Source organism: Papio anubis, unplaced genomic scaffold (assembly GCF_008728515.1).
Source record: "Papio anubis isolate 15944 unplaced genomic scaffold, Panubis1.0 scaffold51, whole genome shotgun sequence".
NCBI lineage: Eukaryota > Metazoa > Chordata > Mammalia > Primates > Cercopithecidae > Papio > Papio anubis.
Genome location: NW_022165303.1, coordinates 69,376 through 94,885, shown reverse-complemented (window position 1 = coordinate 94,885; position 25,510 = coordinate 69,376). Strand labels below are relative to the sequence as shown.

General features: G+C 45.5%; 1 protein-coding gene across 2 annotated transcripts; it reads right to left on the bottom strand.

Moving 5' to 3' along the window:
* On the bottom strand, positions 1–24,817 carry LOC116273281 (hematopoietic progenitor cell antigen CD34). 2 transcript variants are annotated; one of them, XM_031662265.1, is made up of 8 exons: positions 24,492–24,817; positions 13,314–13,496; positions 12,465–12,718; positions 11,003–11,083; positions 2,994–3,150; positions 2,689–2,741; positions 2,211–2,375; positions 1–1,457 (listed from the first exon to the last, which is right to left on the bottom strand). In XM_031662265.1, exons 1-8 carry the CDS (start codon positions 24,568–24,570, stop codon positions 1,272–1,274), a joined length of 1,158 nt encoding a protein of 385 aa, XP_031518125.1. In that variant the 5' UTR covers positions 24,571–24,817; the 3' UTR covers positions 1–1,271. The 2 variants fall into 2 exon arrangements, with proteins under 2 accessions (XP_031518125.1, XP_031518126.1); XM_031662266.1 differs by having other exon boundaries at positions 1,429–1,647.
* Between the last annotated feature and the right edge of the window lie 693 nt (positions 24,818–25,510).

Sequence of the window (25,510 nt, the reverse complement as noted above, 5' to 3'; positions counted from 1 at the left end):
TGTGTTTCAGAATCACTTTAATTGCAGTATTTAAACACATCACTTTGTATTCAGAAAAAATATCTACCCAATCCTCTCTTCTCTGGAAAGTCCTATTTCCAACCGTCATTGAAATCAGGATCCCTGCTCAACCCCTCTGGAAAGAAATTAACAGCAAACAAGGACCTGGGTCACCCACAGAAGAGGCAGCTGGTGATAAGGGTTAAGAGCTGATCTGGGTCTCTGACCACATGGAGGTGCGGAGCAATGAAGGGGCTCAGGGTGAGGGAAGCAGAAGAGCAGGATGATATGATGGAAGGGAAAACTACGGATTCAGGACTTCCGAATTCCGGGTGATTGGGCAGACTGAGACAGAAAAGCATCTGCTGGGGGACTGAGGCCTCACCTCAACCCAGGAGTCGGCAGGAGGGAGGAGGAAGTCATGGAGATCAGAGGATAAGGCCAGGACCCAGCCTCAGAGGAAGAGGATTGTTCAGAAAAGTACAGGTGAGAGGCTTAGCTCCAAGACCTGGTCCCATGATCCTGTCTACTTTGATCCAGAGGGAGAAAAAGGAGCCCAAAAAGAGTTTCTGTGTGGCCCCAGAGAGACTAGAACTGAGCTGTTTGTCCTAAAACTTGGGAGGTCCGTTCTAGGCTCCAGCCAGAAAGCTGTGCAGGCCTCTGCAAATGGTGGAGGGGGCACATGGAGCTCAGTGGAACTTAGAGAACAAGGGAGGAGCTGGTGACCAAGTCCACAGTGTCTTGGAGAAGAGATAAGGGAAGTAGTTCAAGACGTTTTTCTGGCTATATCATTAGACGAGAGCAGGTGCAAAGGGTTACTTTGGTTTCCTCAAAGTAAAGAAAGAAAATATAGGGAAGAAACAGTAAAAATCAAAGCTTCCTGGGAGAAAATTGTAGCCTAGAAAAGCCCATCTTTCCCCTAGGGGTTCCTGTAATGAGGCAGAAAGGAGGGGGGAATGGGAAGGGGGTCCTGTGTGAGTGCTGCAAGGCCATCAATCATTCCTGGGAGCTTCTCCAGACCTTGGCTTTCCCCCATCACACGTTTACCCAAAGAAGACCAGAGTCTGGCTCCTGGGAGCCGAATGTGTAAAGGACAGGAGTTTACCTGCCCCTCTTCAAGGTGTAGGGCCCCAAGAGCAGCCTCTGAGGTGTGTGCAGTGGGGAAGGGTTGGGCGTAAGAGATGTCACCTCCAGCATGGAGGCAGCATGTGGTCAGATGCAGAGAGGGGTGCTCTCTTGGACACTGCCCAGCCTTGCCCCACCTAGCCGAGTCACAATTCGGTATCAGCCACCACGTGTTGTCTTGCTGAATGGCCGTTTCTGGAGGTGGCCTGGCCGGTCCCGTTTTCCTGAGCCCCTCGGTTCACACTGGCCTTTCCCTGAGCCTCAGGGGAGGTCCCAGGTCCTGAGCTATAGCCCTGGCCTCCACCGTTCTCCGTGTAATAAGGGTCTTCGCCCTAGACAGTGTATAAATAAAGTAGCATTATCTGGTAAGCAGGACTGTGAGACACTGGATGGGGGAGGGGCCCAAACAGGAAGTGGGGGCAGGGGCGGGAGGTGGGGGGAGGTGAGAGGGAGAATGGGAGGGAGGGTGCAGCTGCATGTGCAGACTCCTTTCTTCCTGAAGAGTGGTCAGGGTTCCAGCTCCTAGAGGAGAAAGGACATAGGAGAGGCACCACACCATGCCACCGCAGCTTGGCAGCCAGCTCCCGCAGGAAAACGGGCAGTCCCAAGAAGGGTGGGATGACCTCCCCAGGGTAGGGGACAGGCCAGAGGCCAAGATTCAGACCTCAGCCTTGTCCTCCCTCATCCAGAATGGCAAAAGGAGATTCTCCTTCCATATGCCTCCTTTTGAGCAAAGGGGCACCCACTGGGCATTTAACATGGTTACAAATACAGTGTGGCTGATTTAACAGGCTGTTCTGGTGGCACCAAGCTGAGCTATCCCAGAAAACATAATGAATAGATGACATGAATCATCTGCTACCACACTGAGTAGGTGGGCTGGCGCCATTACTGTTCCCTCCCCAGTTTGCTACGTAATATTTTGAATCTTCCACCAATTACTGTGTGTGTGCACGTGCATGTCTTTATGTAAGCTCACAGGAGGACTTTTTCTGGTACTTCTCCTCCTGCTCCATGACATCCACTGAACTCCCCGGAAACTCACTATCTTTCCCATTTCCTTTGCCCTGGCCCCCAGAACTGACCAGCCTTTCTCCTGTGGGGCTCCAGCTGCGGCGATTCATCAGGAAATAGCCAGTGATGCCCAAGATAGCCAGCAGGGTTCCCGAGGTGACCAGCGCAATCAGGGTCTTTCGGGAATAGCTCTGGTGGCTTGCAACATCTTGCTCAGTGAAACCTAGGATCCCCAGCTTGAAAAGAAGACACATAAGACACAGTCTGTCACTTGCCAAAAGTGGAGCCCAGCCCACTCCAGCCCCCTGTGTGTAACTCAACAGTGAACAGATGCTTGAGGGCATTGACCTCAGGAATTTTTGAAATGGGATTTGAGACTGACATCTCTTAATTCAGTCACACCCCACCATTTTTGGTTCGAGACTAGAAAGGAGAAGACTCAGAGAAGGAGGGTAGGTAGAACTGGGGAAGGTAATGGCTTCCCCTCTTACTCCAGGGAGCCCCCCTGCCCCGGCATTCCCTCTGAGACCCATATCTCAGAGAACTTACCTTTCTCAGGTCAGACTGGTGCTTTTTCATAAGTTGGAGTTTGCTGGAAATTTCTAGAATTAGAAACAGGGGTTTCTAAATCTAGAAGAGAAACCAGCTTATCCTGCTCCACCCTCCCATCCTGTTCTACAAGATGCTCTGATGGTCAGGGTAGTCCATTTCAGGGGGATCTCTCCCAAAGTCACCCAAGCCCTTCTCCCCAGCACCTGTGGTCTCTCTGGATCTGGGATGCCACATCTCCACCTAGGATTCTCTAATCTCAGCCCTACTCCCTCCCAGTTCCCCCAGACAGAGGTGCACCTTACCTGTTCTGTTGGCCAAGACCAGCAGTAGGCACTGAGGCCTCACCTCAGACTGGGCAAGGAGCAGGGAGCATATCTGGGCCCCAGCATCAGCATCAGCCTGCTCCTCCCCACACAGCACTCGGGCCAGGTCCTCTCCCCTGTCCTTCCTAAACTCCGCCTGGGAAGACAGAGAAACATGGAGAGCAAGAGATGAAATTACTGCTCTACCCTAAACTGCACCCAGAGTCTCAGGCAATAATTCCGATTACAGTCACACTCTTGCCCCATCCACAAGAAGCATCCTTCTTTCTAAAATTCCAACAGAAAAAAAAATACTGCTAACTGTATATGTGCAACAACACAATAAGAAAAAAACCTACATAATCTCCAAGGATGAAAATCCATATCTTCTAGTATCTAAGATGTCAGAAAACAAACTTAAAAAAATTGTCTAATTGAAGCATCACCCATGTACACATATGCAAATTAAACTAAAAGGAAATGACCAACAGAAAATATTAATAATACAATAATAACTAAGAGAAAATATTCTGTTTCAAGATTACAGCAGTCCCCAGTGATGGAAGAAAAGTCAAGGAAGGTGAGGAGTAGAGAATGAATCTATAATATACACTCAGTGGAAACCTCAGTGGCCTCCTCCCTCTTACTACACAAAGGAGTCTCATGAAGCGCATTGCTCAAACTGAAATGGCATTTTTGTCTGGTCTTCCATCCCTGCTTTTCCATTGAAAGCATGGAACCCAGTTTTAATGAAGTTCATAGATTTTTCTCCAGGTTGCTGACTGGGCCATCAGACCCAGGAACTCGGACTCAGAAGAAAAACTCTGATAATTCTTCAACAGTGAGTCAGAATTTATTCCAGCAGCCTCCAATCAGTCACCTCCTCCCTGAACAGGAAAGGAATCAAAACTAAGACTTTCTCTTCAGTCCGGATGGCAGATGGCAGAGAAGGAAATGCCTGAACAGTCCTGACAACTTTCCTGTTAGGGGAAAACTGCTGGGGTGTGTGACCATCATCAGAACTGGGTCTCTGTGGAGAAGAAAGCTTCCTGTTTGCGGGCAGGGCCGCTGCTTGCAACAAGGCCACAGGGTCCTCCCAGTTGGAATGGAGCCTGGGTATTTTCCCACTGCTGTGACCCAAGGCAGGAAAACCCAGGCTCCTTTGCTCCCACACAAAGCAAGGTCAAGATTGGCCTCAGGACCCAGCTGGAATTTGAAGCAGCTGAGGGAAAATAACTGGACTTGGATAAAGCCAGGAGAGTGTGGTTAGCCAAACCCCAGGTCACAGAGACACGAGCCCAAACTGGAGCCTCAAAAAACCCCCAGGAAACAAGACTACAGAGAAATGAGTTCTCAGGCCACTGCTGCTTCATTCCTCAGGAAAAGGAGCAATTCTGCAGGTCTCCCAGTAAGTCCTTGATAGACACTCTGCCTCTGGAAAAATCTGTTTTTCTGAACAGCATTTGAACGAAGTAGTCTGAATGCCACACTGAACCAATCAACAGTCTCCACCTCTCTAAACCCAGTTCTCTCAGGGGAGCCTTACATGGCTTCCCCTTGAGCACACCCGCTCCCCAGCACCAAGAGTCTGGATGAGGAGGAAGGGGGTTCTTGCCTGGATGACTCTGGCCTTCTGAAGTGTCTCCAGTTGAAATGGATCTGCTTCCCAAGAGAGGCAGAGGGACAGGGCTCCTGCAGGTCATAAACTAGCCAAACCAAATGGCACCTTCCTACGCCTGCTGAGTGCAAGAAGCCACACCTTGACAATTTATCAAGCCCTGAATATAGGATGCCACGTGAAAACCTCTGTGCATGTGTCATGTATGTGTGTATTGTATTTATGTGTCATGTGTAGAGGGGTGGGGATTGGGAGGTATCTATGAATTCCACCCGGTGAAAGTTTTCAGTTTGCATGTATGGCAATTAAAATAACAGATGCTAGCCAGGCGCGGTGACTCATGCCTGCCATCCTAGCACTTTGGGAGGCTGAGATGAGAGGATCACTTCAGCCCAGGAATTCAAGACCAGCCTGGGCAACACAGGGAAACCCTATCTCTACAAAAAATTTAGAAATTAAACCAGGGGTGGTGGCATGCATTTATAATACCAGCCACTTGGTGGGCTGAGGTGGGAGGGTCTCTCCACTCTGAGAGGTTGAGTCCACTGTACTCCAGCCTGGGTGACAGAGACCCGGGCTCAAAAATAAAGAAATAAAAAATAAAATAACAGATGCCTACTATATCTAGGCACAGTTCTGAGTGCTTTCCATATATTAACTCATTTAGGCCTCACATGACCTACAAGATTGGGACAGCTATTCTACTAATTTTGTAGGTGAAGAAATGGAGGTGCGAAGAGACTTTAGAGGTCAGAGCTACTACCATGGTAAGCACCATAAGAAAGGTACAACCAAAGTGCTATGGACATACAAAGGAGGGTGAGGACACGTCTGGTTAAGGTTAGCAGACACATCTCACTATAGGCCTTGAAGAATGGCTGAAGGGTGAGCAGAGGAAGCCAGTGGGGAAGAGCATTTGGAATCGAGGCACCACCTCCAGGAAGCCCAAGATGGGGAGAGCATGCATTGTTCCACAACCTTCATTTCAAGGAGAATGAAGAACACTTCCTTCTCCCTGGTATTCACTATCCTTCAAGACTCAACTCAGTTTCTACCTCCTCAATGAAGCTCGTCCTATCTTCAACCAGACTGGGCATCAATCCTTGCTCTGCTCTTTACTGGATTCCTTGCAAGTCATGCAACTAGTCTGACTGTCATGTTCCTCAGCTATACACTGGGTTGTTGTGGTGACTAAAGAGATATTGTATGAAAGTGTCCAGTCAGGTGCGGTGGCTCATGCCTGTATTCCCAGCACTTTGGGAGGCCGAGATGGACAAATCAGATGAGGCCAGGGGTTTGAGACCACCCTGGCCAACATGGTGAAACTTTGTCTCTTCTATAAAATGCAAAAATTAGCTGGGCATGGTGATGGGCATCTGTAATCCCAGCTACTCAGGAGGCTGAAGCACAAGAATCGCTTAAATCCAGGAGACAGAGGTTGCAGTGAACTGAGATCACAACACTACACTCTGCACTCCAGCCTGGGCAACAGAGCAAGACTCTGTCTAAAAAAAAAAAAAAGTGTCCAATGTGGTGTTGAGAATCTAGTGGGCACTAGATAAATGGCAGCTGCTACTATCATTATTAATAATAGTTATACCTTATATACCATATCATCTAGAGTCTACATATTGATCACATTCTGTGCATTGTTATCATCATTTTTCTCTGACTAGACTGTAAGACTCCTAAGTGTGTGTGTTGGGGGGAGTGTACATTATAGCATTTACAACCCAGACTGCACAAACCATAGCAGCAAACAAAAGAACTCAGGGAATTGTTGTTCAACTTAACATCCCAAGCAGTTGGCTTCGACACAGGGTCCCTCCACCCCTTGCACAGTTTCTTGGACTAGATTCAAAGGAATAATAGCGGCCAGCCTCCCACTCTGGAATCCAACCGCATCAGTGAATTGTGTTTGAGCCCCAAGAGGAGCAGGTGGATCCTGAACAAAGCACAATGCTTCTCCGGACGCTTGGAATAAACATCCTCCCCCAAGAGAGGCTGTGGGCAAACATCACGGGAGAGTGGGCAGGAGGAAGACACAGCCTCACCATTTTGTTCATGAGAATCAGATTTACAAGCTCCTAACTACATCAGCTCACACATGTTTCTTTGCAAACATAATAAACCCATCTAACCTCTCTAGAGTAGCATTCTCAAACTTTGCAAAGACTCTTAACGTCAAGCATTGGGATGGGGATGGGGGTGGGGGAAGGATAGGTATTTTTTTAATGACCTTTAAGATATTTTCCAATGCTGAGATTCTAGGATCAATCATCTCCCCCAGCCCCTTTTAAAATCATTTTATCTATTTTGGTGTGAGTTTGACAATGCAGGTGAAAACTCCGTTTTCATATAGGAACTGGAATAATGAGGGACCTGTTTCAAGTCACTTAACTAGTGGAGGCAGTTAACCAAGGATAAGAAGTGAGATTGCTTCCAGATCGCAGGCTTTTTGCAGTAGACACACCATATTCATAAATCTTTCACCTGTAACTTATGTTTTCCACATGGAAACTGACCTTTAGTGGAGGCTGGAGGCAGCCTGCCTCAGATGAAGTCAATGTGAATAGGAGTAAAGTGAGCTAGCTGAGTAATTACAAACTCTGCAAATAAACAGATATGGTACTAAAGATAGGTATTTCTAAAGAACAAATTGGTGGACAAAGGACTTGACTAGACCTTTCCCCAAAGAAGATATACAAATGACCAATAAACACATGAAAGAGGCGCGCATCACTAATCATCGGGGAAATGTAAATCAAAACTGCCATGAGATGCCACCTCATACCCATTAGCACGGCTGCTATTTTAAAACCCAGAAAATAACATGTGTTGATGAGGATGAGAAGAAATTGGAACCCTTGTACGCTACTGGTGGGAATGTAAAATGGTCTGGTGGTTCCTGAAAAATTCAAAAATAGAATTCCCATGTGGTCCAGCCATTTCACTTTTGGATATATCCCCAAAAGGACTCAAATCAGGGTGTCAAGGAGATATTTGTACACTTATGTTAAAAACAGTATTATTCACATTAGCCTAAAGGGGAAAAAGCCCAAGTGTCCATCAACGGATGAATGGAGAAACAAAACGAGGTTTATGCATACCATGGAATATTATTCAGCCTGAGAAAGGAAGGAAATTCTGACAGGTGCTACAACATGGTTGGACCTTAAAGACATTATGCTAAGTGAAATCGGCCAGTCACACAGCAAGACAAACACTATAATTCTACTCATATGAGGTACCTAGAGTAGCCAAATTCATAGGAACAGAAAGTTGCCAGGGTCTGGGGAGAGCAGGGAGTTGTTTCATGGGTATATAGTGTCAGTTTTGGAACATGCAGAGAGTTCTAGAGATTGGTTGTACAATAATGTGAACGTGCTTACTACTACTCAATGGTACCCTTAAAAGTGGTTAAAGTCATGACTTATGTTATGTATATTTTACCACAATTAAAAATATTTTGGTGGATTCCTCTGGACAAATGGGTGTAGCATAAAAGTATCAAGTAATCTTACATTTTGGAAACTATTTGGGGAACCACAACCACAAAAACTAAATTAAGCTGACACTGCTGCCAAAAGAATGAAAGTTAGACTTAGGAAGACACACACTGCTAATGAGGGTGCTGAGATATGGTAACAGGTGTTTGAGATGAGAGTGGTATCACCTTCCCTTCCCTTGGCTGCCTAGAGGTGACGGCTGGGGGGCAAAAAAAGAGTGAATGGGATAGACATGTCTACAGAATGCACATACAGAAGACACACCTACAGAATTCACATAGGGTGAGCTAACATATTGGCACTCACTATGTATCAGTGCAGAACGAGTGTCTGGATAGCTAGACTCATGCACACATATTCCTGTTATGGGCATATATCAGATGCAGGAGAGTACCAACATACATCAAGGATGTGATGCTCGGGAAACCAAATCCTTCCTGTTCTTCACGAGAATATTACGTAGGGCCTGAGGCTCCCAACGTTAGAACCAATACCTTAAGGCCCTCTGACACTGAAAGTACAAATTCAACCTAAGGAAAATTAGGAGGCCCTGCAGCACTCGCAACTTTTGAAACAGACTGTTTATCAGACAAACAGGGAGTAGGGCCGAAGGAAAGGGCATCTCGGACAAACATTTTGGAACAGGATAGTTAGCTGAGGATAAATTACCTTGGAGAGCAGGAGAAGGCATTGCCACATGGGGGCTGAGGATGAGGAGCCCTCAGGAAGAAAGGGGATCAACACTGGTGGAAAGACCAGGGAAACAAAAGCACTCATATGAGCTGCCACTGAGTTGCTTCATGAAGGGGCAGTGTGGATGGAAGTCTTCTTTAGCATAGGAACTGGAGGGGAGCTGCTCTCTTTTCACATCACCACTCACAGATCCTACCTGAATCTTAGAGGAACATGCAGAGACCTTCTCAGCCGTGGCACGAAGTAGGCCAGACAGCAAAGACCACAGCAGAGTTAAGAGGAATTACTTCTAAAAGAGCAGTAAGTTTCTGGCACGTTTCTCATACAGTGACCCAAGTTACATGTGAACTTTGAAGAGCAACAGAAAGGCAAAGGCTCTGCAGTTAACTCTAAATTCCAGGCACAAAGAATTAGCATTCTGGCACATACCTGTGTGATAAACAGCAAAACGTATGCTCCACCAAGTCGATGGAGTTGCAGGGGGAAAGATCGTCATTTTCCTTGGCTACGATCAGCAAAGAACTTGACAATTTTTGTTTCTAATGAGTTGAGTTGAAAATCAGCATCAGAAGCACACTGCATGTTACTTGTACATTGTATGTTTATGTTTAAGTTAACTATTTTACAGACTGCATTTAGTTATTCCAGTATGCAAACTTATGTCATCACTATTTCGGTTGCTTTTAGATGTCCTAAGTTAAATTCTTTCAGGTATAATTTTCACAAATTTTTAAGTCTGAGAGACCCAACTGATGATTGTAGTAAAACTACCAAGTTCGAATGGAAAAAATAAGTAATTTATGCCCTCTACAGACTGCGATCTCTCCAATCTATGCATGCCAACACATCACATATGTGATTCCCTTAAATGGATCCCCAACTCATAAGAAAATGTTTTCTTCTGTAAGTAAATACCACTCTTTCCTTCACCTCGTCCTTCCTCCAGAGCCATGTTACTGTTAGGAAATTAGATTTACTGAAACAAAGCAAGGTCTGCCAGAATCATTTAAATTAACACAATGCCCTCTACATTCTTTCCAATGCAGTAAGACATGAAACTGAAACAAGAGGCATAACTACTAAACAGGAGGAGAAAAACAATATATTGTGGTAGATAACAACATAGCTCACCTTAAAATTGAAAGGAATCAACTAAAAAGTTCCTAGAATCAATAGGCAAATTCAAGAAACTGGCCAACCCAAAAATAATTATTCAAAACCCTATTAACTTTCTAACCTATCAGCGACAATCAATTTGAATATATAATGGGAGATCTATGTGACAAATAGGCCTATGAAATCCATCAAATCTAGAGAAAAAATAAAGCTAAAGAAACAAGATGCTGAGAGCGACAAAAGAAAACCAGAAAAAATGAAGAAATTCCAGAGCAGTTACAATTCAAATTTTAAAGCATTTTGTTTTGCATTTTTTTTTCTAAAAGAAAAAAAAGTCACAGTTTTTACAGTGTAATAAAAAAAGATCTGCCTGACTGGATATTAAAAATACTATAGCAAAAACATACAATAATTTTGAAAATTTAAAATAGGCAAAAGTATAGACAAACTGAACAAATAAAATATGTCTGAAGAGTATGCCCTAAGACATATAAAAACTTAATATAAGCTAAAGGATACATCCCATGCAACAGAAGAGGGAGTCATTCAACAAATAATGTTAGGAAAAATGGTTACATGGAAAATGTAACATTACAGCAAAATAAATACTATATGGATTAAAGAGTTACATGTAAATATTTAATAATAATAAATGAACTGACATTTTAGGTGACTAGTTTATATCTGGTGAGTGAGAGGGACTTTCTTAACCAAAAAGCAACTTAAATCTGACTCTCTCAGATTTAAAAGTACTATAGAGAAGGGGAAAATTTAAAAAGTACTATAGAGGAGTGGGAAAAAGTACTATAGAGGAGTGGGAAAAAGTACTATAGAGGAGGGGAAAATAACAAAATTTATTAATAATTAAAACTGTTTTTGCCTCTTTTGCCCACCAGATGGGGCCTCTTACTTCCTAAACAGAAAGCTGGGTATTAAAAGCAGGTTGACCAAGCTAAACTCCCCAGACCCCTACTCAAATCCAGTGCAATCCAAGAAGGTTTAAGGGTGTTCAGAAGGGATTGAGGAAGGGGACAGGGGGCGGGAGGAAGAGGTTGGATGGGGAGTTGACTTACACAGCTGGAGGTCTCATTTTGCTCCAGGCAGATGCCCTGAGTCAATTTCACTTCTTTGATGCCTGAACATTTGATTTCTGTCTGTATTAAAACAAAAAACAGTAAGAAAAAAAAGTAAATAAGCCAGCATCTTTGCTCCTCATTTCTTTCCCAACTTTTTCCAGTTTGCTTTCCGCGGTGTGCTCTCTTAGGAAGTTTTAAGGAAAAGGAAATTAAAAATTTGTCAGGGGACTAGAGATTTCTAATAGTCACACTCTCTTCTATTTCACCTCTATCCTCATTATCCTCATCAGATGACAAAACTTTTGTTATTAGCCTGGGCTTACTGGCAAGTTGCTATTTGCAATCTTGGTAAACGTTGGCTTGGATGGTGCAGGAATGGGAGAGGGGAGGATATTTTCCCATTTGGGCTGTTTTCTCTCTAGTCAATCACACACTTGCAGGAAGGCCATACAGGCAAACAGGGATAATGGGGTGGACCAGCAGATGCTGGGGATACCTGGTTTTTCTCCTGGCCTCCAGGACTCTCCAGATTCCCATTTTGGCTCTTTTTTTTTTTTTTGAGATGGAGTCTCGCCCAGGCTAGAGTTCAGTGGCGTGATCTCGACTCACTGCAACCTCCACCTCCCTGGTTCAAGCAATTCTCCTGCCTCAGCCTTCTGAGTAGCTGGGACTACAGGTGCACAACCACACCCAGCTAATTTTTGTATTTTTTGGTAGAGACGGGGTTTCACCATGTTGCCCAGGCTGGTCTTGAACTGCTGACCTCAATGATCTGCCCACCTCAGCCTCCCAAAGTGTTGGGATTACAGGCATGAGCCACCACACCTGGCCCTGGCTCCTTTAAAAACAGAAAGTAGACAGATCCGTCAGGCATATCTCCTGACTGAGGCCCTCATATTTTCTGTCCTGTATGCTGAAAGCTGTTGACAGCCATAGGCCCTAAGGCTGAGAAGGCCAGGCTGAGCTCACCATCCCTGGTCTGCCCAGTTCCTGCCATTGCCAGTGACCCCCTTTACTGCCTCTCTGTGCCTGGCACAGCCACCAAATCCTCTCATGGAGAGGAAATGTTATTTGTCCTAACCATTTTGGGAGAAGCAGCCCCAGCAAATGAGCAATAGTTTCCAAATATTCCCAGAGGGAAATGGTGCCCTGGTCAAAGTCCCACCAATAGGTACTAGAAAGAATCAGAGGATTCGTTGGATCTCTGAGAATCCCGTTTACCCTCTACTCCCTAAAATGCAATACCAGAAGCCTGGATGGGCCTTACTACCTAACTCTACCCCTTTCCTCCTCTTTCTACTTCTCTCAACAATATTTAAACTGTGTATTTCCATGCTGATTCTGACATGACCCAAATCCCACTGGCAGAGATGAGGAGAGGTGTGAAGGGAAAGAGACAGCTTGCCTGCATACATATGAAGTGAGGGGCAATCTGCTATTTTTGGCCCAATTCACCCACCTTGATGACACTTGGGATAGGAGGAGACGATGTATACGGTTCAGTGGGAGATGTTGCAAGGCTAGTGCTAGTGGTTGAAAGGTCTGAAACATTTCCAGGAGACAGGCTAGACTTTAAGGTTGTCTCTGGAGTTGAAATGTTGGCTGGGGTGGTGAACACTGTGGTGATTACGGAGGTCTGTGACTGGACAGAAGAGTTTGTGGTTCCATAAACTGAGGTGATCCCAGAGGTAGATGTGAATTTGACTGTAGTTTCTGGAAGAGAACAAAACATGGGTGTGTATGTGTGCACGTGCTCATACATACACACAATCTAAGTTCATGATATGGGCATGCATTTCAACATAGAAAAGGGATTTTGGGGAGTTAACAGTTACATCGTGTCCCATCCCTGACCAAACTCATTTCAAGCTGTTGGAACCAGAGCTAGAATCCAGAATGTATTAGAGGTGCCCTGAAACTGAAATAGATGCTGGTCTACCTTAGAGAAGCCAAAGACCCGCAGTTGGGACCTGTACCCACCTTCTTTCCTTTAGAAGAGATCGGAGGTCTCTATGGAGTCATCTGATCCTGATTTTATCACTAAGCTGAACTCAGCATGAGAGAAGGGGTATGGAGGCATTACTGATCGGGATCAGCTCCCAAGACATGGGCCTGAGAAAACTGTCACTGAAGGAAGAATTATCTAGAATTTACTTCAGGGTGCCCTACGCATGATACTCAAGCCATTAGTACTAGGGACTTGTATAATTTCCTCTGTGGTGTGGGGGAGCAGTCTGAAAACATCCTAAATACTTTACCCAAGCATCACCAGCACCTCTCAGGGATCTGACACAAATGCTCTTTTTACCTGTGATGTTTGTTGTGGCCTCATTGCCATGTTGAGACACAGGGTGTGGGCTGGGACTTCCGAGGGTACTAGGTATTGCAGTTTCTTGGTACGATACATTTGTAGAAACAGTTGAAAATGTTCCCTGGGTAGATGACTTTGGGGTAACAGTACTGGTGTTGTTGGCACTTGTGAACCCAGAGGCTATAGGAAAACGAGGAAGAAGAATCAGAACCTAAAAGTATCAGCCTTGTGATATTACCTGATGCAATTTCCTGACTTCAGGCAGAATCCGTCTAGCACATTCCCTGCTGTCCCTGACAATGGGGCAGCAACAAGAATATACTCCTGGACAGTGGACTAATTCCCACTGCCAGATTTGCCCTGAGGACATAGGGAAGGAAAGATTTATATGCATAAAAATGTCTCATACAGTATTATTTATAGGAGGGAAACGTGAGTAACTAAATGAATTACAATAGGATAAGTGATATATGCACTTAATGTACCACAATCATTACATAATCATATAAACAATCATTAGAAAGAAAAAAATTATAAAAACTGTAGCAACGTGGAAATATGAGGTGGTATTCATAGTATGTTTAGTTACATACTCAAGTATAAAATTACACCTGCATAAATATTGCGAAGATCTAAAGTGTGCAAGAGGTCATGCTTCTTTTTCCTTTTCACTGTATCCTCTTTTTTGGTCACTCTCCATCCGGTATACTAATTCTCGGAATAATCACTAGACTCACACTGTCTCTATGTGATCCCCTTAAAAATCTATCCTTCTCAGGCTTCCCCATTCCCAAACTCCCCTCATCCTTTTGCTCATGGTATGCAAACCCATTTGCCTTTCCTTTTCTTGAGGAATTCAGCTTTTAGGATGCTCTGACCTAGGAATTCAGCTAATGAACCAGGGAACACAAGGTCTGGTTTCGCATCAATGTAGTGGGAAGGTAGACAAGCTTCGTTCTGGCTCTGCCAATAACTAACCATGTAATTTAGTGCATGCAGGTATCTCAGCTCTCTTACCTCTTAAGTAAGGGTCTTTTCTGGCTACCTTACATGGATTGTTGGGAGAATCAATGAGATACCAAATGCTAAGTTATTATAGTATTATAGTATAATGTTTTGGATCTCATTTTTCTCTGAAGATCTTCATGAGTGTTCTTGCACATCTCTTCCATATATCTTGGGATACATCCTTTTTTTTAAAAAAAAAAAAAAAAAAGACAGGGTCTTGCTCTGTCACCACTGCACCCAGGCTGGAATGCAGTGGTGAGATCACAGTTCACTGTAACGTTAAGTTCCTGGGCTCAAGTGATCCTCCTGCCTTGGCCTCCCAAAGCTCTGGGATTACAGATGTGACTCACCATTCCCAGTCGTATCATTAGACACAGGAAGGAGAAGTTTCTTGCCTGAACCCTATGCTTCAAAGAGCCCACACTCTGTCCTGCTTCCTGTGAGGACCAATCAGGATGTCCCCTCTCTTCTAGATCATACTGTGGGAACCAGAAGTCCTAGCATTTCTTGCTCAAATGGCACTTTGCTGACATCCACGTTGGTCCTCTTCTCCCAGTCCATCCTGCTAAGGGGAACTGCAGCACAAGGGTGTGTACCTCCAAGGCCCAGTGGTGGCCAAATGATGACTGCTTGCAGGGAGAAGAGTTAGTGCTTAGTGCTTAAGCCTGTGGGTGGGGTGTCCCAGACACACATGCAATTGCCCTGCAATTTGAGCCAGAGTCACGAGTAGAAAGAAGAGAAGGGAAGTGGGCTGGGGTCAGGAGCCATCTTTTCCTGCTCAGCTGCATTGTGGCACTGAATTCCAAGAATCTGAGCATCCCAAATTCAAACCTGGCCTTCCAAGTGGTCATGAAGATATGTTTGTCAAGGGAATAGGATAGAAGATATTTTATCACTTAGTTGGCCTGACTTACAACCTTGAAATGTTTAGAAATACAGTATGTAGGCCTCTGTTGTACTCTTGCCTTGGGCCTTGTAAATGTTAAGGGTGAACTTGTTATCCGGAGTTCACAAAGGCAGTTCCATCTTCAAGGAAAAGCCCTGGAGGGTCCCAGGCCACCCTAAAGCTTGTCTCTAAATTTTCCTGATTGGGATCTAGATCTGTACTTTTTAGCAATTTCCAGGTAAACAGCAAGGTAGAATGACATCTGTTGTTTCCCTTAAGATCAAGAGGGAAGTTAGACTTTTGGCTTCACAGCCATCAACCTGGGGCCAAGAATGCTTTTCCTAAAGGTGATGACAAGGGTTTCACTCTTTCATATCTGCTTCCTTCCACAACCTGCTGCAAGTAGATTGCTATTAATGGTGAGGGCGGCAATCATGTCTTACTATTATGTGCCAGGTAAGCAGTGGGAAGAAGGAATATCACTATCTCTGTCTTAGAGATGAAGAGCCTGAATGACCAAGGTATCTCCCAAAGGGAAGGCCATAGTTCATGAAGGGAACAGCAATGGAACACTGAGGTTTAGCTAACTCTTGAGTAGATGCAGCAAGGAGGTTAGGCTGGGTCTAAACTGTCAAAAAATCACAATTCTTCCCCCACATCTCTGGAGAGAAAAGGATGAGCTCCCATCTGGCTTAAACAGGAGGTGGGTTGATCAAAATAAAATTGATTCAGAAGCCAATCCAGGTTTCTTTCCTGTTTAGATGGGACCCTCTCACCACTCTGACTTTAAGGTCAGATTCATCTGAATTCATCCAAGGGGGCAATATTCAGACACTGAATTAAAGGATTACCCTCTCAAGGCACCATTCCAAGACTCCTCTTCTTGCCTGCTCTCTCCTTTCTTCTCCCCCAGCATACTGATTCCTAGGAACCCCATCTGGTCCTCCCTGGCCCAGACCTTTTCTCTCTCCAGAGGAAGCTGGACCTGACTCAGATGATGTCATGCTCTTGAACCCCCTCCCCCGAAGGGCCTCCTTCACCCAGACAAACACTTTTGAACTTTTCCAGATGTGGAGCAAGACCTGCTGCTAGTTCTGAGGACAGAGGTGCCTGTTCCAGAAGAGCAAAGCAACTCTGGACCCAAGCCAGCTACTGATCCACTGAGGCTGGGCTCCTAGCTGCAGCAGCCCCTCCACCCAAAACCAGGCCGAGCACTGTGGAATGAGTAGCGGGATCCACCTGCAAGTGAGAAAGGGACCCCAACTTCAGAGTCAGGGCTCTGAGCCCAGGGTGAGCAGAGCACCCTCTGAGACACCAGGGGGACAGGACAAGTGGAGAGCAGAAAGTCAAAACGGAGTGATTGGAAATGCCTGAGCTGGTGCAGAGCAAGGGGACACCTTAGCCAGGGGCCTGGAGCCAATCCTGGCGTAAACACTGCAGCACAGCAGGGTGAGTACATCCTTTAGGTTTACAGTCTCTAGAGCCCTGGAGGAACGACATTTATGAGAGTCAAGACTGACCACAGATCTCTTTTTATCCTCTCTTCCCACACACATCCATGGCATTAAACCATCAAACACTGACCTTTCTTTATCTGACCTTCTGACTTTCAATTCTGTAGGAGAGTCAGTGAGAGCTTGTCAGATCCTAAGAGACAATTGATGAAACCTCCACTCCTTTTCATTCTAGATGGAAGGAACAGCCCCTGTCCACAAGCTTATGAGAATTATAGTACAATTTAAAGTTGAATAAAAAGCTCTCCTCTGTTGTTTACTTCTCAGTCCATCCTGATTAACTGTGTCTCCCTAGGGACTCCATTTGACCCTTCGTTACCCTATTTGATCTCAACTCGTGAACCTGGAGCAAGGGAGGAGACAAGGTCTCAAGAAATTAGTAAAATGAGGATTCTAAGAAGCCAAATAGATGTCACAAAATTCATGTAGTAAAAGTCATGCACTGAACTTTCAGGTACTTCTTCAGAGGCAATTACTCTTGTTTTACACATAATTCTAATAACCCTGGTTATCTGATATCCTAGCTAAAGTTGGAACGTAGGAAGAGCCTATTAGAAGCAAATAATAAGGAGAAGCAACAGCTGAAAACTAAGAAACAGAAATAAGTGAAAAGCAGACGTGAGTATGAAAACTCACACCAGTTTTCCAGAATCATTTATGGTAGGAGTGAATAGGTTAGATATCTATACCTTAATAAGCATTAATGATGTCACTGAGTTGCAACATAGCCATGACATTTTCATGATACATCTGAGTCATATAGTCCTTTTCGGGGGGTATTCTAAGAAAGCAAAGACATGTGCAATACATTTTGAAAATATTTCTACCTGCCACTTGTAAATTGAAGATTCTTTTGTTGTTTAAAGTGAGTTTGCAAATCCTCAGCGATCCAGAAAGCTCTGCTACCTAAATAACTAAATCCCCATACTTTAAGAGATTGAATTTTCCTATAGTTGGTCTTGCTTTTCACAGTCCTCCTTAGTTTTTTCCTGGTGCTGTTTCCTGATCTCCTAGCCTGCCAGTCTTATTTTGCCCATGCTTTCATATTCTAGCACCTGGATCAAGAGGAGTATCTTGAAGGAATTCCTGGGAATCTTAGTCCATAGAGTTACAGAACCAGGATGAAGGGACATGCCAGCCTCTGCTGGGAAGTAGGCCATTGGGAGCCACAGAGTGTATTGCCAGGAAGGCAGTATAGCCCAGAGACAAAGAGCTCAGGCTCTGCAGCCAGACAGGTCACATTGAAAGGCTTCTTTACCTTGTTTTAGCTGTGGTTTGGGAAGTTACTTCAACTCTGTAAACCTCACTTGTAAAACAGAGATAAAAGTAGTCCCTATGTCTTAGCTGTTTTGAGGAACAAAGGAGCTAAGAAGTGGAAGCAGTTATCCTGTCCGGTAAAAGCTCAAGAAATAGTGGATATCTTTCGTTTCAGGCCCCTTCCTTCTGCTTCTCAGAGGGCATGAGATACTTATTTCTGTGACTAATCTGCCACAAAATCATATATGCTGCTTCCTCAGAATAGGTCTAACTGTCACCTCAGTCAGAATATAAATTTCTAAAGTGCTGGAACCATTCTTATTCTTACGTGTTTTACTCTTGGTGCTTAGCACAATCCTTGGAGTTTAGGAAAAGCAATAGGATTGAAGGACAACTGTGGCAGGTGTGTTCCTACCAGCTACCTCTAGCCACAGCAGTCTTGTTCTCATGTTATATTTTAAGGGGGAATTAATTAAACTGGCAGCTGTTCATGTGAAGATAACCAGGATTAGGAGAGGTCTAGAAACCAAGTCATATTGTTGAGGGTCTAGTGTTATTTCCTCTAGATGAGGGGTTGGCAAACTATAGCCAGTGAACCTAACCTGACCCACAGGCTGTTTGTATGGTCAGTCAGGAAAGAATGGCTTTTACATTTCTTTCTTTCTTTTTTTCTTGAGACAGTCTCACTCTGTCGCCCAGGCTGGAGTGCAGTGGCGTGATCTTGACTGGCTGCAACCACTGCCTCCCAGGTTCAAGACATTCTCCTGCCTCAGCCTCCCAAGTAGCTGGGATTACAGGGGTGCACCACCATGCCCAGCTAATTTTTGTATTTTTAGTAGAGACAGGGTTTAGCCATGTTGGACAGGCTGGTCTCAAACTCCTGACCTCAGGTGATCTGCCTGCCTCGGCCTCCCAAAGTGCTAGGATTACAGGTGTGAGCCACCGTGCATGGTCAGCTTTTACATTTCTAAAAGTGTCATAAGATAAGACAAAGTAGAACATCCATCAGAAACCCCATATGGCCCCTAAAGCCTACAATATTTACTCTCTGGCCTTTTATAGAAAAAGTTTGCTGACCCCTGATATGGAAAAGAAGAATTTGGGGAGGAAGAATAAATAACTTTCTTTAAGATTCATGTTATTTATACTGGTTGAGCACCCCTAATCTGAAAATCAGAAATTCTAAAATATTCCAAAATATGAAACTTTTTGAGTGCCAACATGACGCCACAAGTGGAAAATTCCACACCTGACCTCATGTGACAGGTCACGGTCAAAACACAGTCAAAACTTTGTTTCATGCACAAGTGTATTAAAAATATTGTCTAAAATTATCTTCAGGCTATGTATATAAGGTATATAGGAAACACAAATTTCATGTTTAGTCTTGGGTGCCATTCCTAAGACATCTCATTATGTTTACACAGATATTCCAAAATCTGAAAAAATCTGAAATTTGAAACACTTCCGGTCATAAGAATTTTGGAGAAGGGATATATTCATTCTGTATATTCATTCTCATTTTTCTGCAGTGCCAGTGATGGGCAAAGGATCTTGCTCAGTGCTGTGGAGAGTATAAAATGAGAGCTGGATCTCTTTCCTCCATTAGGTGTAGTGTCATTGTCATTTAAATCAATCCCTCAAGGAGTTTATAATCTAGTGGGGTCCACTAGAAACGTCTTCAGGTATTGTCATGAAGGACAACATTAAATCTGTGCCAGCCCAAAGAATAGAATTAGAAGTAATGATTAGAAGTTATGGGAAGGCCAATTTCACTGCAATCCAAGGAAAAAGCTTAAAATGATGTAGCTATTTATAAGAATGAAATAAGCCACATTGGGAGATAAGTGATCCATTCATGCTTCTTGCAAACACTCAGGAGGCATCCATGTTAGGGGGCTGTCCAACTCTGAGGCCTACCATGAATTTGAGTCATCCTAGACTAGAACAAAGGACTGAGCAGATGCCTTCTTAAGCTTCAAAGGCTAAGCTGAGGTGTGAGTATATATAAACCAAGGGTCTGTGGCCTGAGGGTTCCCAGTGTACCGAGATTTCTGTTTTATATTCAAATAGCATGTCTTGGCCGGGCGCCGTGCCTCATGCCTGTAATCCCAACATTTTGGGAGGCCGAGGTGGATGGATCACCTGAAGTCGGGTGTTCGAGACCAGCCTGACCAACATGGAGAAAGCCCGTCTCTACTAAAAATACAAAATTAGCTGGGCGTGGTGGTGCTGCCTGTAATCCCAGCTACTTAGGAGGCTAAGGAAGGAGAATGGCTTGAACCTGGGAGGCAGAGGCTGTGGTGATCCGAGATCACACCATTGTACTCCAGTCTGAGCAACAAAAGAGAAACTCTGTCTTAAATAAATAAATAAATAAATAAATAAATAAATAAATAAAATAGCATGTCTTGGACCCCATCCACTTACTGTGGAACCCTGATTATTTTGAAGATTCTCTGGGCACCTACATTTCTCTCTGTCACCTCTTCCTCCATTTTACCAGCACCACAGACTCCTGGGTTGTGGCCCCATGGCTCAATGGCTCCCTGTCGGCACTAGTATACCACTTCACCGTAAGCTAGCCAAGCACTCTTTACTTTACTCTCCCCAGAGAGTCACTAACTCAAGGCTAGTGTGTGTAGCCAATATTTACTGAATGGTTGAGGGCATGGAACGAGATTACAGGGCAGCCCAGGGGAGACAATGGCATAACCTTGAAATATTAGACATTACTGTGCTAATGAAGCCATGTATTAAAAAAAAAATTTTCCTCCCAGGTCTTTTCCATTCTCCACCCATCACTATCCTGCTATGACTCCAGGTACCTCGCTGCCCTTTATATGCTCTTCCTGGGCTCCGGAGTCCTTTCAGCTTTGTGTCTCTTAGGCCCACACAAACAGAAGGCTTTACTTTATTTTATCATGCTAAGCAGTTCAGTTCCTGCCTGCCTTTGCTCATCCAGGGTTGTCTGGGGTTCTAGGCTTTGTCACCCAAAGACCCCTGAAGACATTTTCTTAAATCAGCTGCCGAGAGATGCCACTCCTGTCTAAGAAGTATCAGTTTTGATTTCACTTTTCCAAATCAGGAAGAAGCCTACTTCCCAATTAAGCCCAAAAGCCTTTTCCATTGCATCTGAAGGAAGTGACTCATTCCATGATGGGCTCCAAGAGCACAGGTACTAGGAAGTACACCTTTGTATGCATCCCTATTTGTTTGTCTCTCCATCTTTCCAACATGCATGCATCTTTCTCCTTAGCACAAAGTCCAGCTCTGGGACTAAAACTCATAAATAATATGTTTTCATTTATTAGCTAAGGAGGGAAGAGAATGTTCTCATTAGAGAAGTCAAAGCCCAGAAAAATACGGAATTCTCGCAGCCCTGGCGACTGTGAGAATTTTCTTTTGGAGGGTGGTGTTGTGTTCTTTTTCCATACCTTCTCATTTTTAGTTCTCCACACTGCAAGCCATTTAGTTAGATCAACCAAAGTCAATGAGAGAGGGAGGCCCAAGTACCCTGAGGGTGGAGTTGGGTAACCATCCAGCCCTGAAAGTAAACCCAGGCCCTCCAGCTCAGGGTCTAAAGGAAATCAGGCAATGAGACCAACCGTAAGAAGTGGAATTTGTTCCTCATTTTTATTTGTTTTTGTAGGACTCTGCAGCTGAGTTTATCTGCTGCAGTTTGGCACTTCTTGCCCTGAGCTTTTTGAGACAAAGATTGCGAAGGAAGGAGATGAGGACAAGGGAATGAGGAGGTCCAGGAGGTGGAGCCAAAGGGATAAGAAAAAGAGACCCCAGGCCCCTGCATGTTTTATCAGCCAAACAGGAATGCTGCTGTAGACATGCATCTGCAAAGGTGGTGCCAGCTGGGTTGGGTCTATAAGTGGGGAGCACTGGGGACCACTGAATTAGTCAGAGGTTCCCCAAGGCTGCTCCTCCTCGATCGCCATATGGCAGAGATTCAAAGGGTGGAGTCCTCTCCCCTCTGGAAAATAGCTGATAAAATTCTTTTCCCTTTTATTTTTCCCCTCTTACATGTAGCCCTAGACAGGATATGGGTGTGGGGGTCAGCAAGCACGAAGGACCCAAAGGAAGAAGAGGAATGCAATGGGGAGGGCCTGGGGGTGTTGTCAGAGTGAGGAGAGGGACAGGCCTTGGAAAGCTTGGAGGAAATAGATACCCTGAGCCTGACAAAGGGGTTCCCTAATTACCTGAAAGGCTTCCTGTTCCAGCCAGTACTCTGTCAGTGCTGCCTGGTGGCCCCTGAGTCCCCCACCCCGATTCTGCTCTGTGATCTACCCCACTTCCAACAAAGACAGCCCACTTCTGGTTAGTTGCAGTGCCTGTGCCCATGCCACCTTCTCAAAGGGACAGAAAAAAGAACTTTCCAGAACAAGCTATTTGTTGGGGTAAATGATGAGAAAACAAACCACACAAATCCCCTCCACCCTAAATTTTACAATAATAATAGCATTTCTGCAACGGCCCTATGGTAGCACTTCAAGGCACACTCAGTTATCTCATTTATCCCACAATGTATCCCAGGACAGAAAATGACTCCTAGTATTAACAAAACAAAACAAATCCAAGCAAAAACCCTAGAAAGCTCTTGGGAAGGGCATAAAACTACAATTGGCTCAAGTAGTCTGGCAAGGCTGGGAATGGGGCCTTGTGCCCCATCCCTCCCCACCCAAAGCTGGGATATAGAATTCTCAGCATATCAGTCCAAAGTTTTGCAGAGGTTGTGTTGCTCCCCAAACCCCAAGCTCAGCAGACCAAGGCGAGACTGACACCCACCAGCTGAGGAAATAAGGAAAGGCTGGACCTCATTCGGCTGAGCACCAGGTCATCATGAGCTGTGTAGCCAAAGGAGAATGGAGCATCTGATTGGAATCTGCATCACTGGCCAACTCACCCCTACTTTTTTGCTTTTGTTTTTGTTTTGAGACGGAGTCTCGCTCTGTCTCCCAGGCTGGAGTGTAGTGCCAGGATCTTGGCTCCCTGCAACCTCCACCTCCTGGGTTCAAGGGATTCTCCTGCCTCAGCCTCCTGAGTAGCTGGTACTATAGGTGTGCACCACCATGCCCAGCTAATTTTTGTATTTTTAGTAGAGATGGGGTTTCACCATGTTGGCCAGGATGGTCTCAATCTCTTGACCTCATGATCCACCCGCCTCGGTATCCCCAAGTGTGGGGATTACAGGCATGAGCCACTGCGCCCGGCCATCTCACCCCTGTTATGAGGGCCTAGTCTAGCACCCACTCTAGGGTTTTGAAACCTCAGTGATAGCTTTTCCTTGCTCCGAAGCACATGCCCAGGACTGCCAAACAGGGCAACTCAAAACTTCACTCCCAGCTTCCTCCAACCCAGGGGCAGCTCTCCCCAGCTGGGCGGACCCAAAGGGGGACAACAGAAGAGACTGGGAGCAAAGAGGTCTAGTCCAAGTCACTCTGCAGGGCCATAGTGGGTGGCCTTTAGGATGTAGTGAGAGTACAGAATTGGGAGCCCTGGAGTGCTGTAAGCAAAAGGGAGAGCAATGTACAAAGCTTCGAAAGTTTCAAACCTTCCAAGTGCAAAGAGATGAGGTGGAGAATGTCATTCCCCAAGGAAATTAATCGAGTATAAATACGTATACTCGAAGCCTTTTTTTTTTTTTTTCCAAAGTGAGAGCAAGACCTTAAGAGTAAGGGTATGTGTAGGTGAGTGGGGAGAGTGCTCTAACCCATCTACTAGCTTTAGAACTTGGAGCGGGGGTAGAGGAAGAAAACTCCAAAAGCTAACAAGTTTTGAGTTTGTGCAAGGGTGACGGTTTTTGGTAAGGCGAGCGAGGCTGGGTGCAGAGCAAATTCTGTCTACTTCTACCTCCGCGGTGGGGTTGCTGAAGTGGGAATTGAAACTCAGCTTCCTAATCTTAAATGCAAGGATTTTGTTTGGTCGGTTGGTTTTGTTTTTCCTTTTCACGGACGGTTCATTCCGAACTCCCCTGGCCTGGGACCTGGAGCCTCATCCCTGATTCGCTTCCCTCGAATTCCTTAATGTCCACTTCTGGCTCTCCCAGTCCCGGTGCAAGTTGGGCACCCCGGCCCCTTCCCATCTATCAGCTCCGGATCTATACTTTCCGAATCAACCAAGAGCCACAAAACTTTTCCTGCTTCTCTCCTCCCCAGTCTCCCGGTTCTGGCTGCAACTTCGCACTCCGCACCTCTGGCAACCAGAAGAGACCCTGGCATCTCCAAAGCACTTTATCTCAGTCCAAGAGCCAGTCGTGCTGACCGATTCGCACCTCGGCTAACGCACACCCGCGGGGTGGTGGCCTTCCCTTCCCCTCCCACCCCCGTCGGCTCCCAGTTGAGGCGCTGGCCCCAGGGGAAGCCGCAGTGGGCGGCAGTGCAGGGATTGGGCAGGGGTCCCTTCTCTCGGTGAGACTCTGCTCTGTCGTTCAGCCTCCCAGAGAGACTCGACCCTCCCCGCGGCGAAGCCAAGCGGCCGCGGCGCGCGGGCGGTACTCACGCAGCAAACTCAGCAAGCAAAGCGCGGTCCAGCCCCGCGGCATCCCGGGCCCCGCACGCGCTCCCCTGCCGACCAGCATCCTTCCCGCGCCGCTCCTAGAGAGACGCACGGAGTGGAAGACACTCCTCGGCTTGGCCAGGACGCGCTCTTCCCGCCCCCTCCGCCCGGGAGAGGGGTGGGGGATTCTTGCTTTTTCCCTCTCTTCTCCCCTCCCTCTTTAGTCTTGGCAAGGCAGCGCCTCTCCTTGGCTGCTACTAACTTGAGCTCCCCTGGTTGGTCCCAAAGGCGGAGGGCGTTAGGAGGGAGGCTGGGTTGCCGCCGTCGAGGCCAAAAAAGGTGGAGGTTTGTTCGGGCTCCAGATGCCTCGTTCAGCTTTCTGGAGAGGCCCCATCCCACTTCTTCAAGCTCCGCTTCCACTTAACTTTTAACCCCTTTGTGGCAGTCTTGCTGGTGGCCAGGGCAGGGGCAAGTTTCCTCCGATTTTTTCCCCCCTTTTCTTTCCTTTTGATTTTCCTTTATTTTTAAGTTGTAAGCTAGTAACAATCTTGCAAAAGGAATCTACTGTAAGGACCTCAGTTTAGAAGTGTGAGCATTTCGTTAATCAGGTAAAACTTAACCACAATGTGACACATTTAGTGATAGCCTCACAAGATCCTGTGCTGTGTTGTGAGTGAGGCATCAGGAGTGAGCAGGTATACGTGACTGTAAGTATTCATTTTAGCTGTCCAAACCATTCTTGGAGTTTCTTTCTTTCTTTCTTTCTTTCTTTCTTTCTTTCTTTCTTTCTTTTTCCTGCAAACCTTTTTGTGTTAACTTTTTGTTAACTTGTGTTAATTTTTCCTGTGACCTTCCATAGTTCCCTACCACCATCATCCTAAAGAAAAAGGACTTCCCTGGTTGCCTTCTCCCCGGTTATCCCCTCTCCAGCCCCGGGTCTAAGCCACTAGGGATTTCACCTTGCTGTCCCATCAGAAAAAGGACTTTCTGTGACTCCATCCTCCACCACTTGATAGATCCTT

Excerpts from the sequence above, each read along its gene's own strand:
- LOC116273281 (XM_031662265.1), bottom strand. The coding sequence starts at position 24,570 with ATGCTGGTCGGCAGGGGAGCGCGTGCGGGGCCCGGGATGCCGCGGGGC. Across the intron at positions 2,742-2,993 it reads GGTCTTGGCCAACAGAACAG|AAATTTCCAGCAAACTCCAA; the intron begins GTAAGGTGCACC and ends TTCTAATTCTAG. Across the intron at positions 1,458-2,210 it reads GCCCCACAGGAGAAAGGCTG|GGCGAAGACCCTTATTACAC; the intron begins GTCAGTTCTGGG and ends TACACTGTCTAG.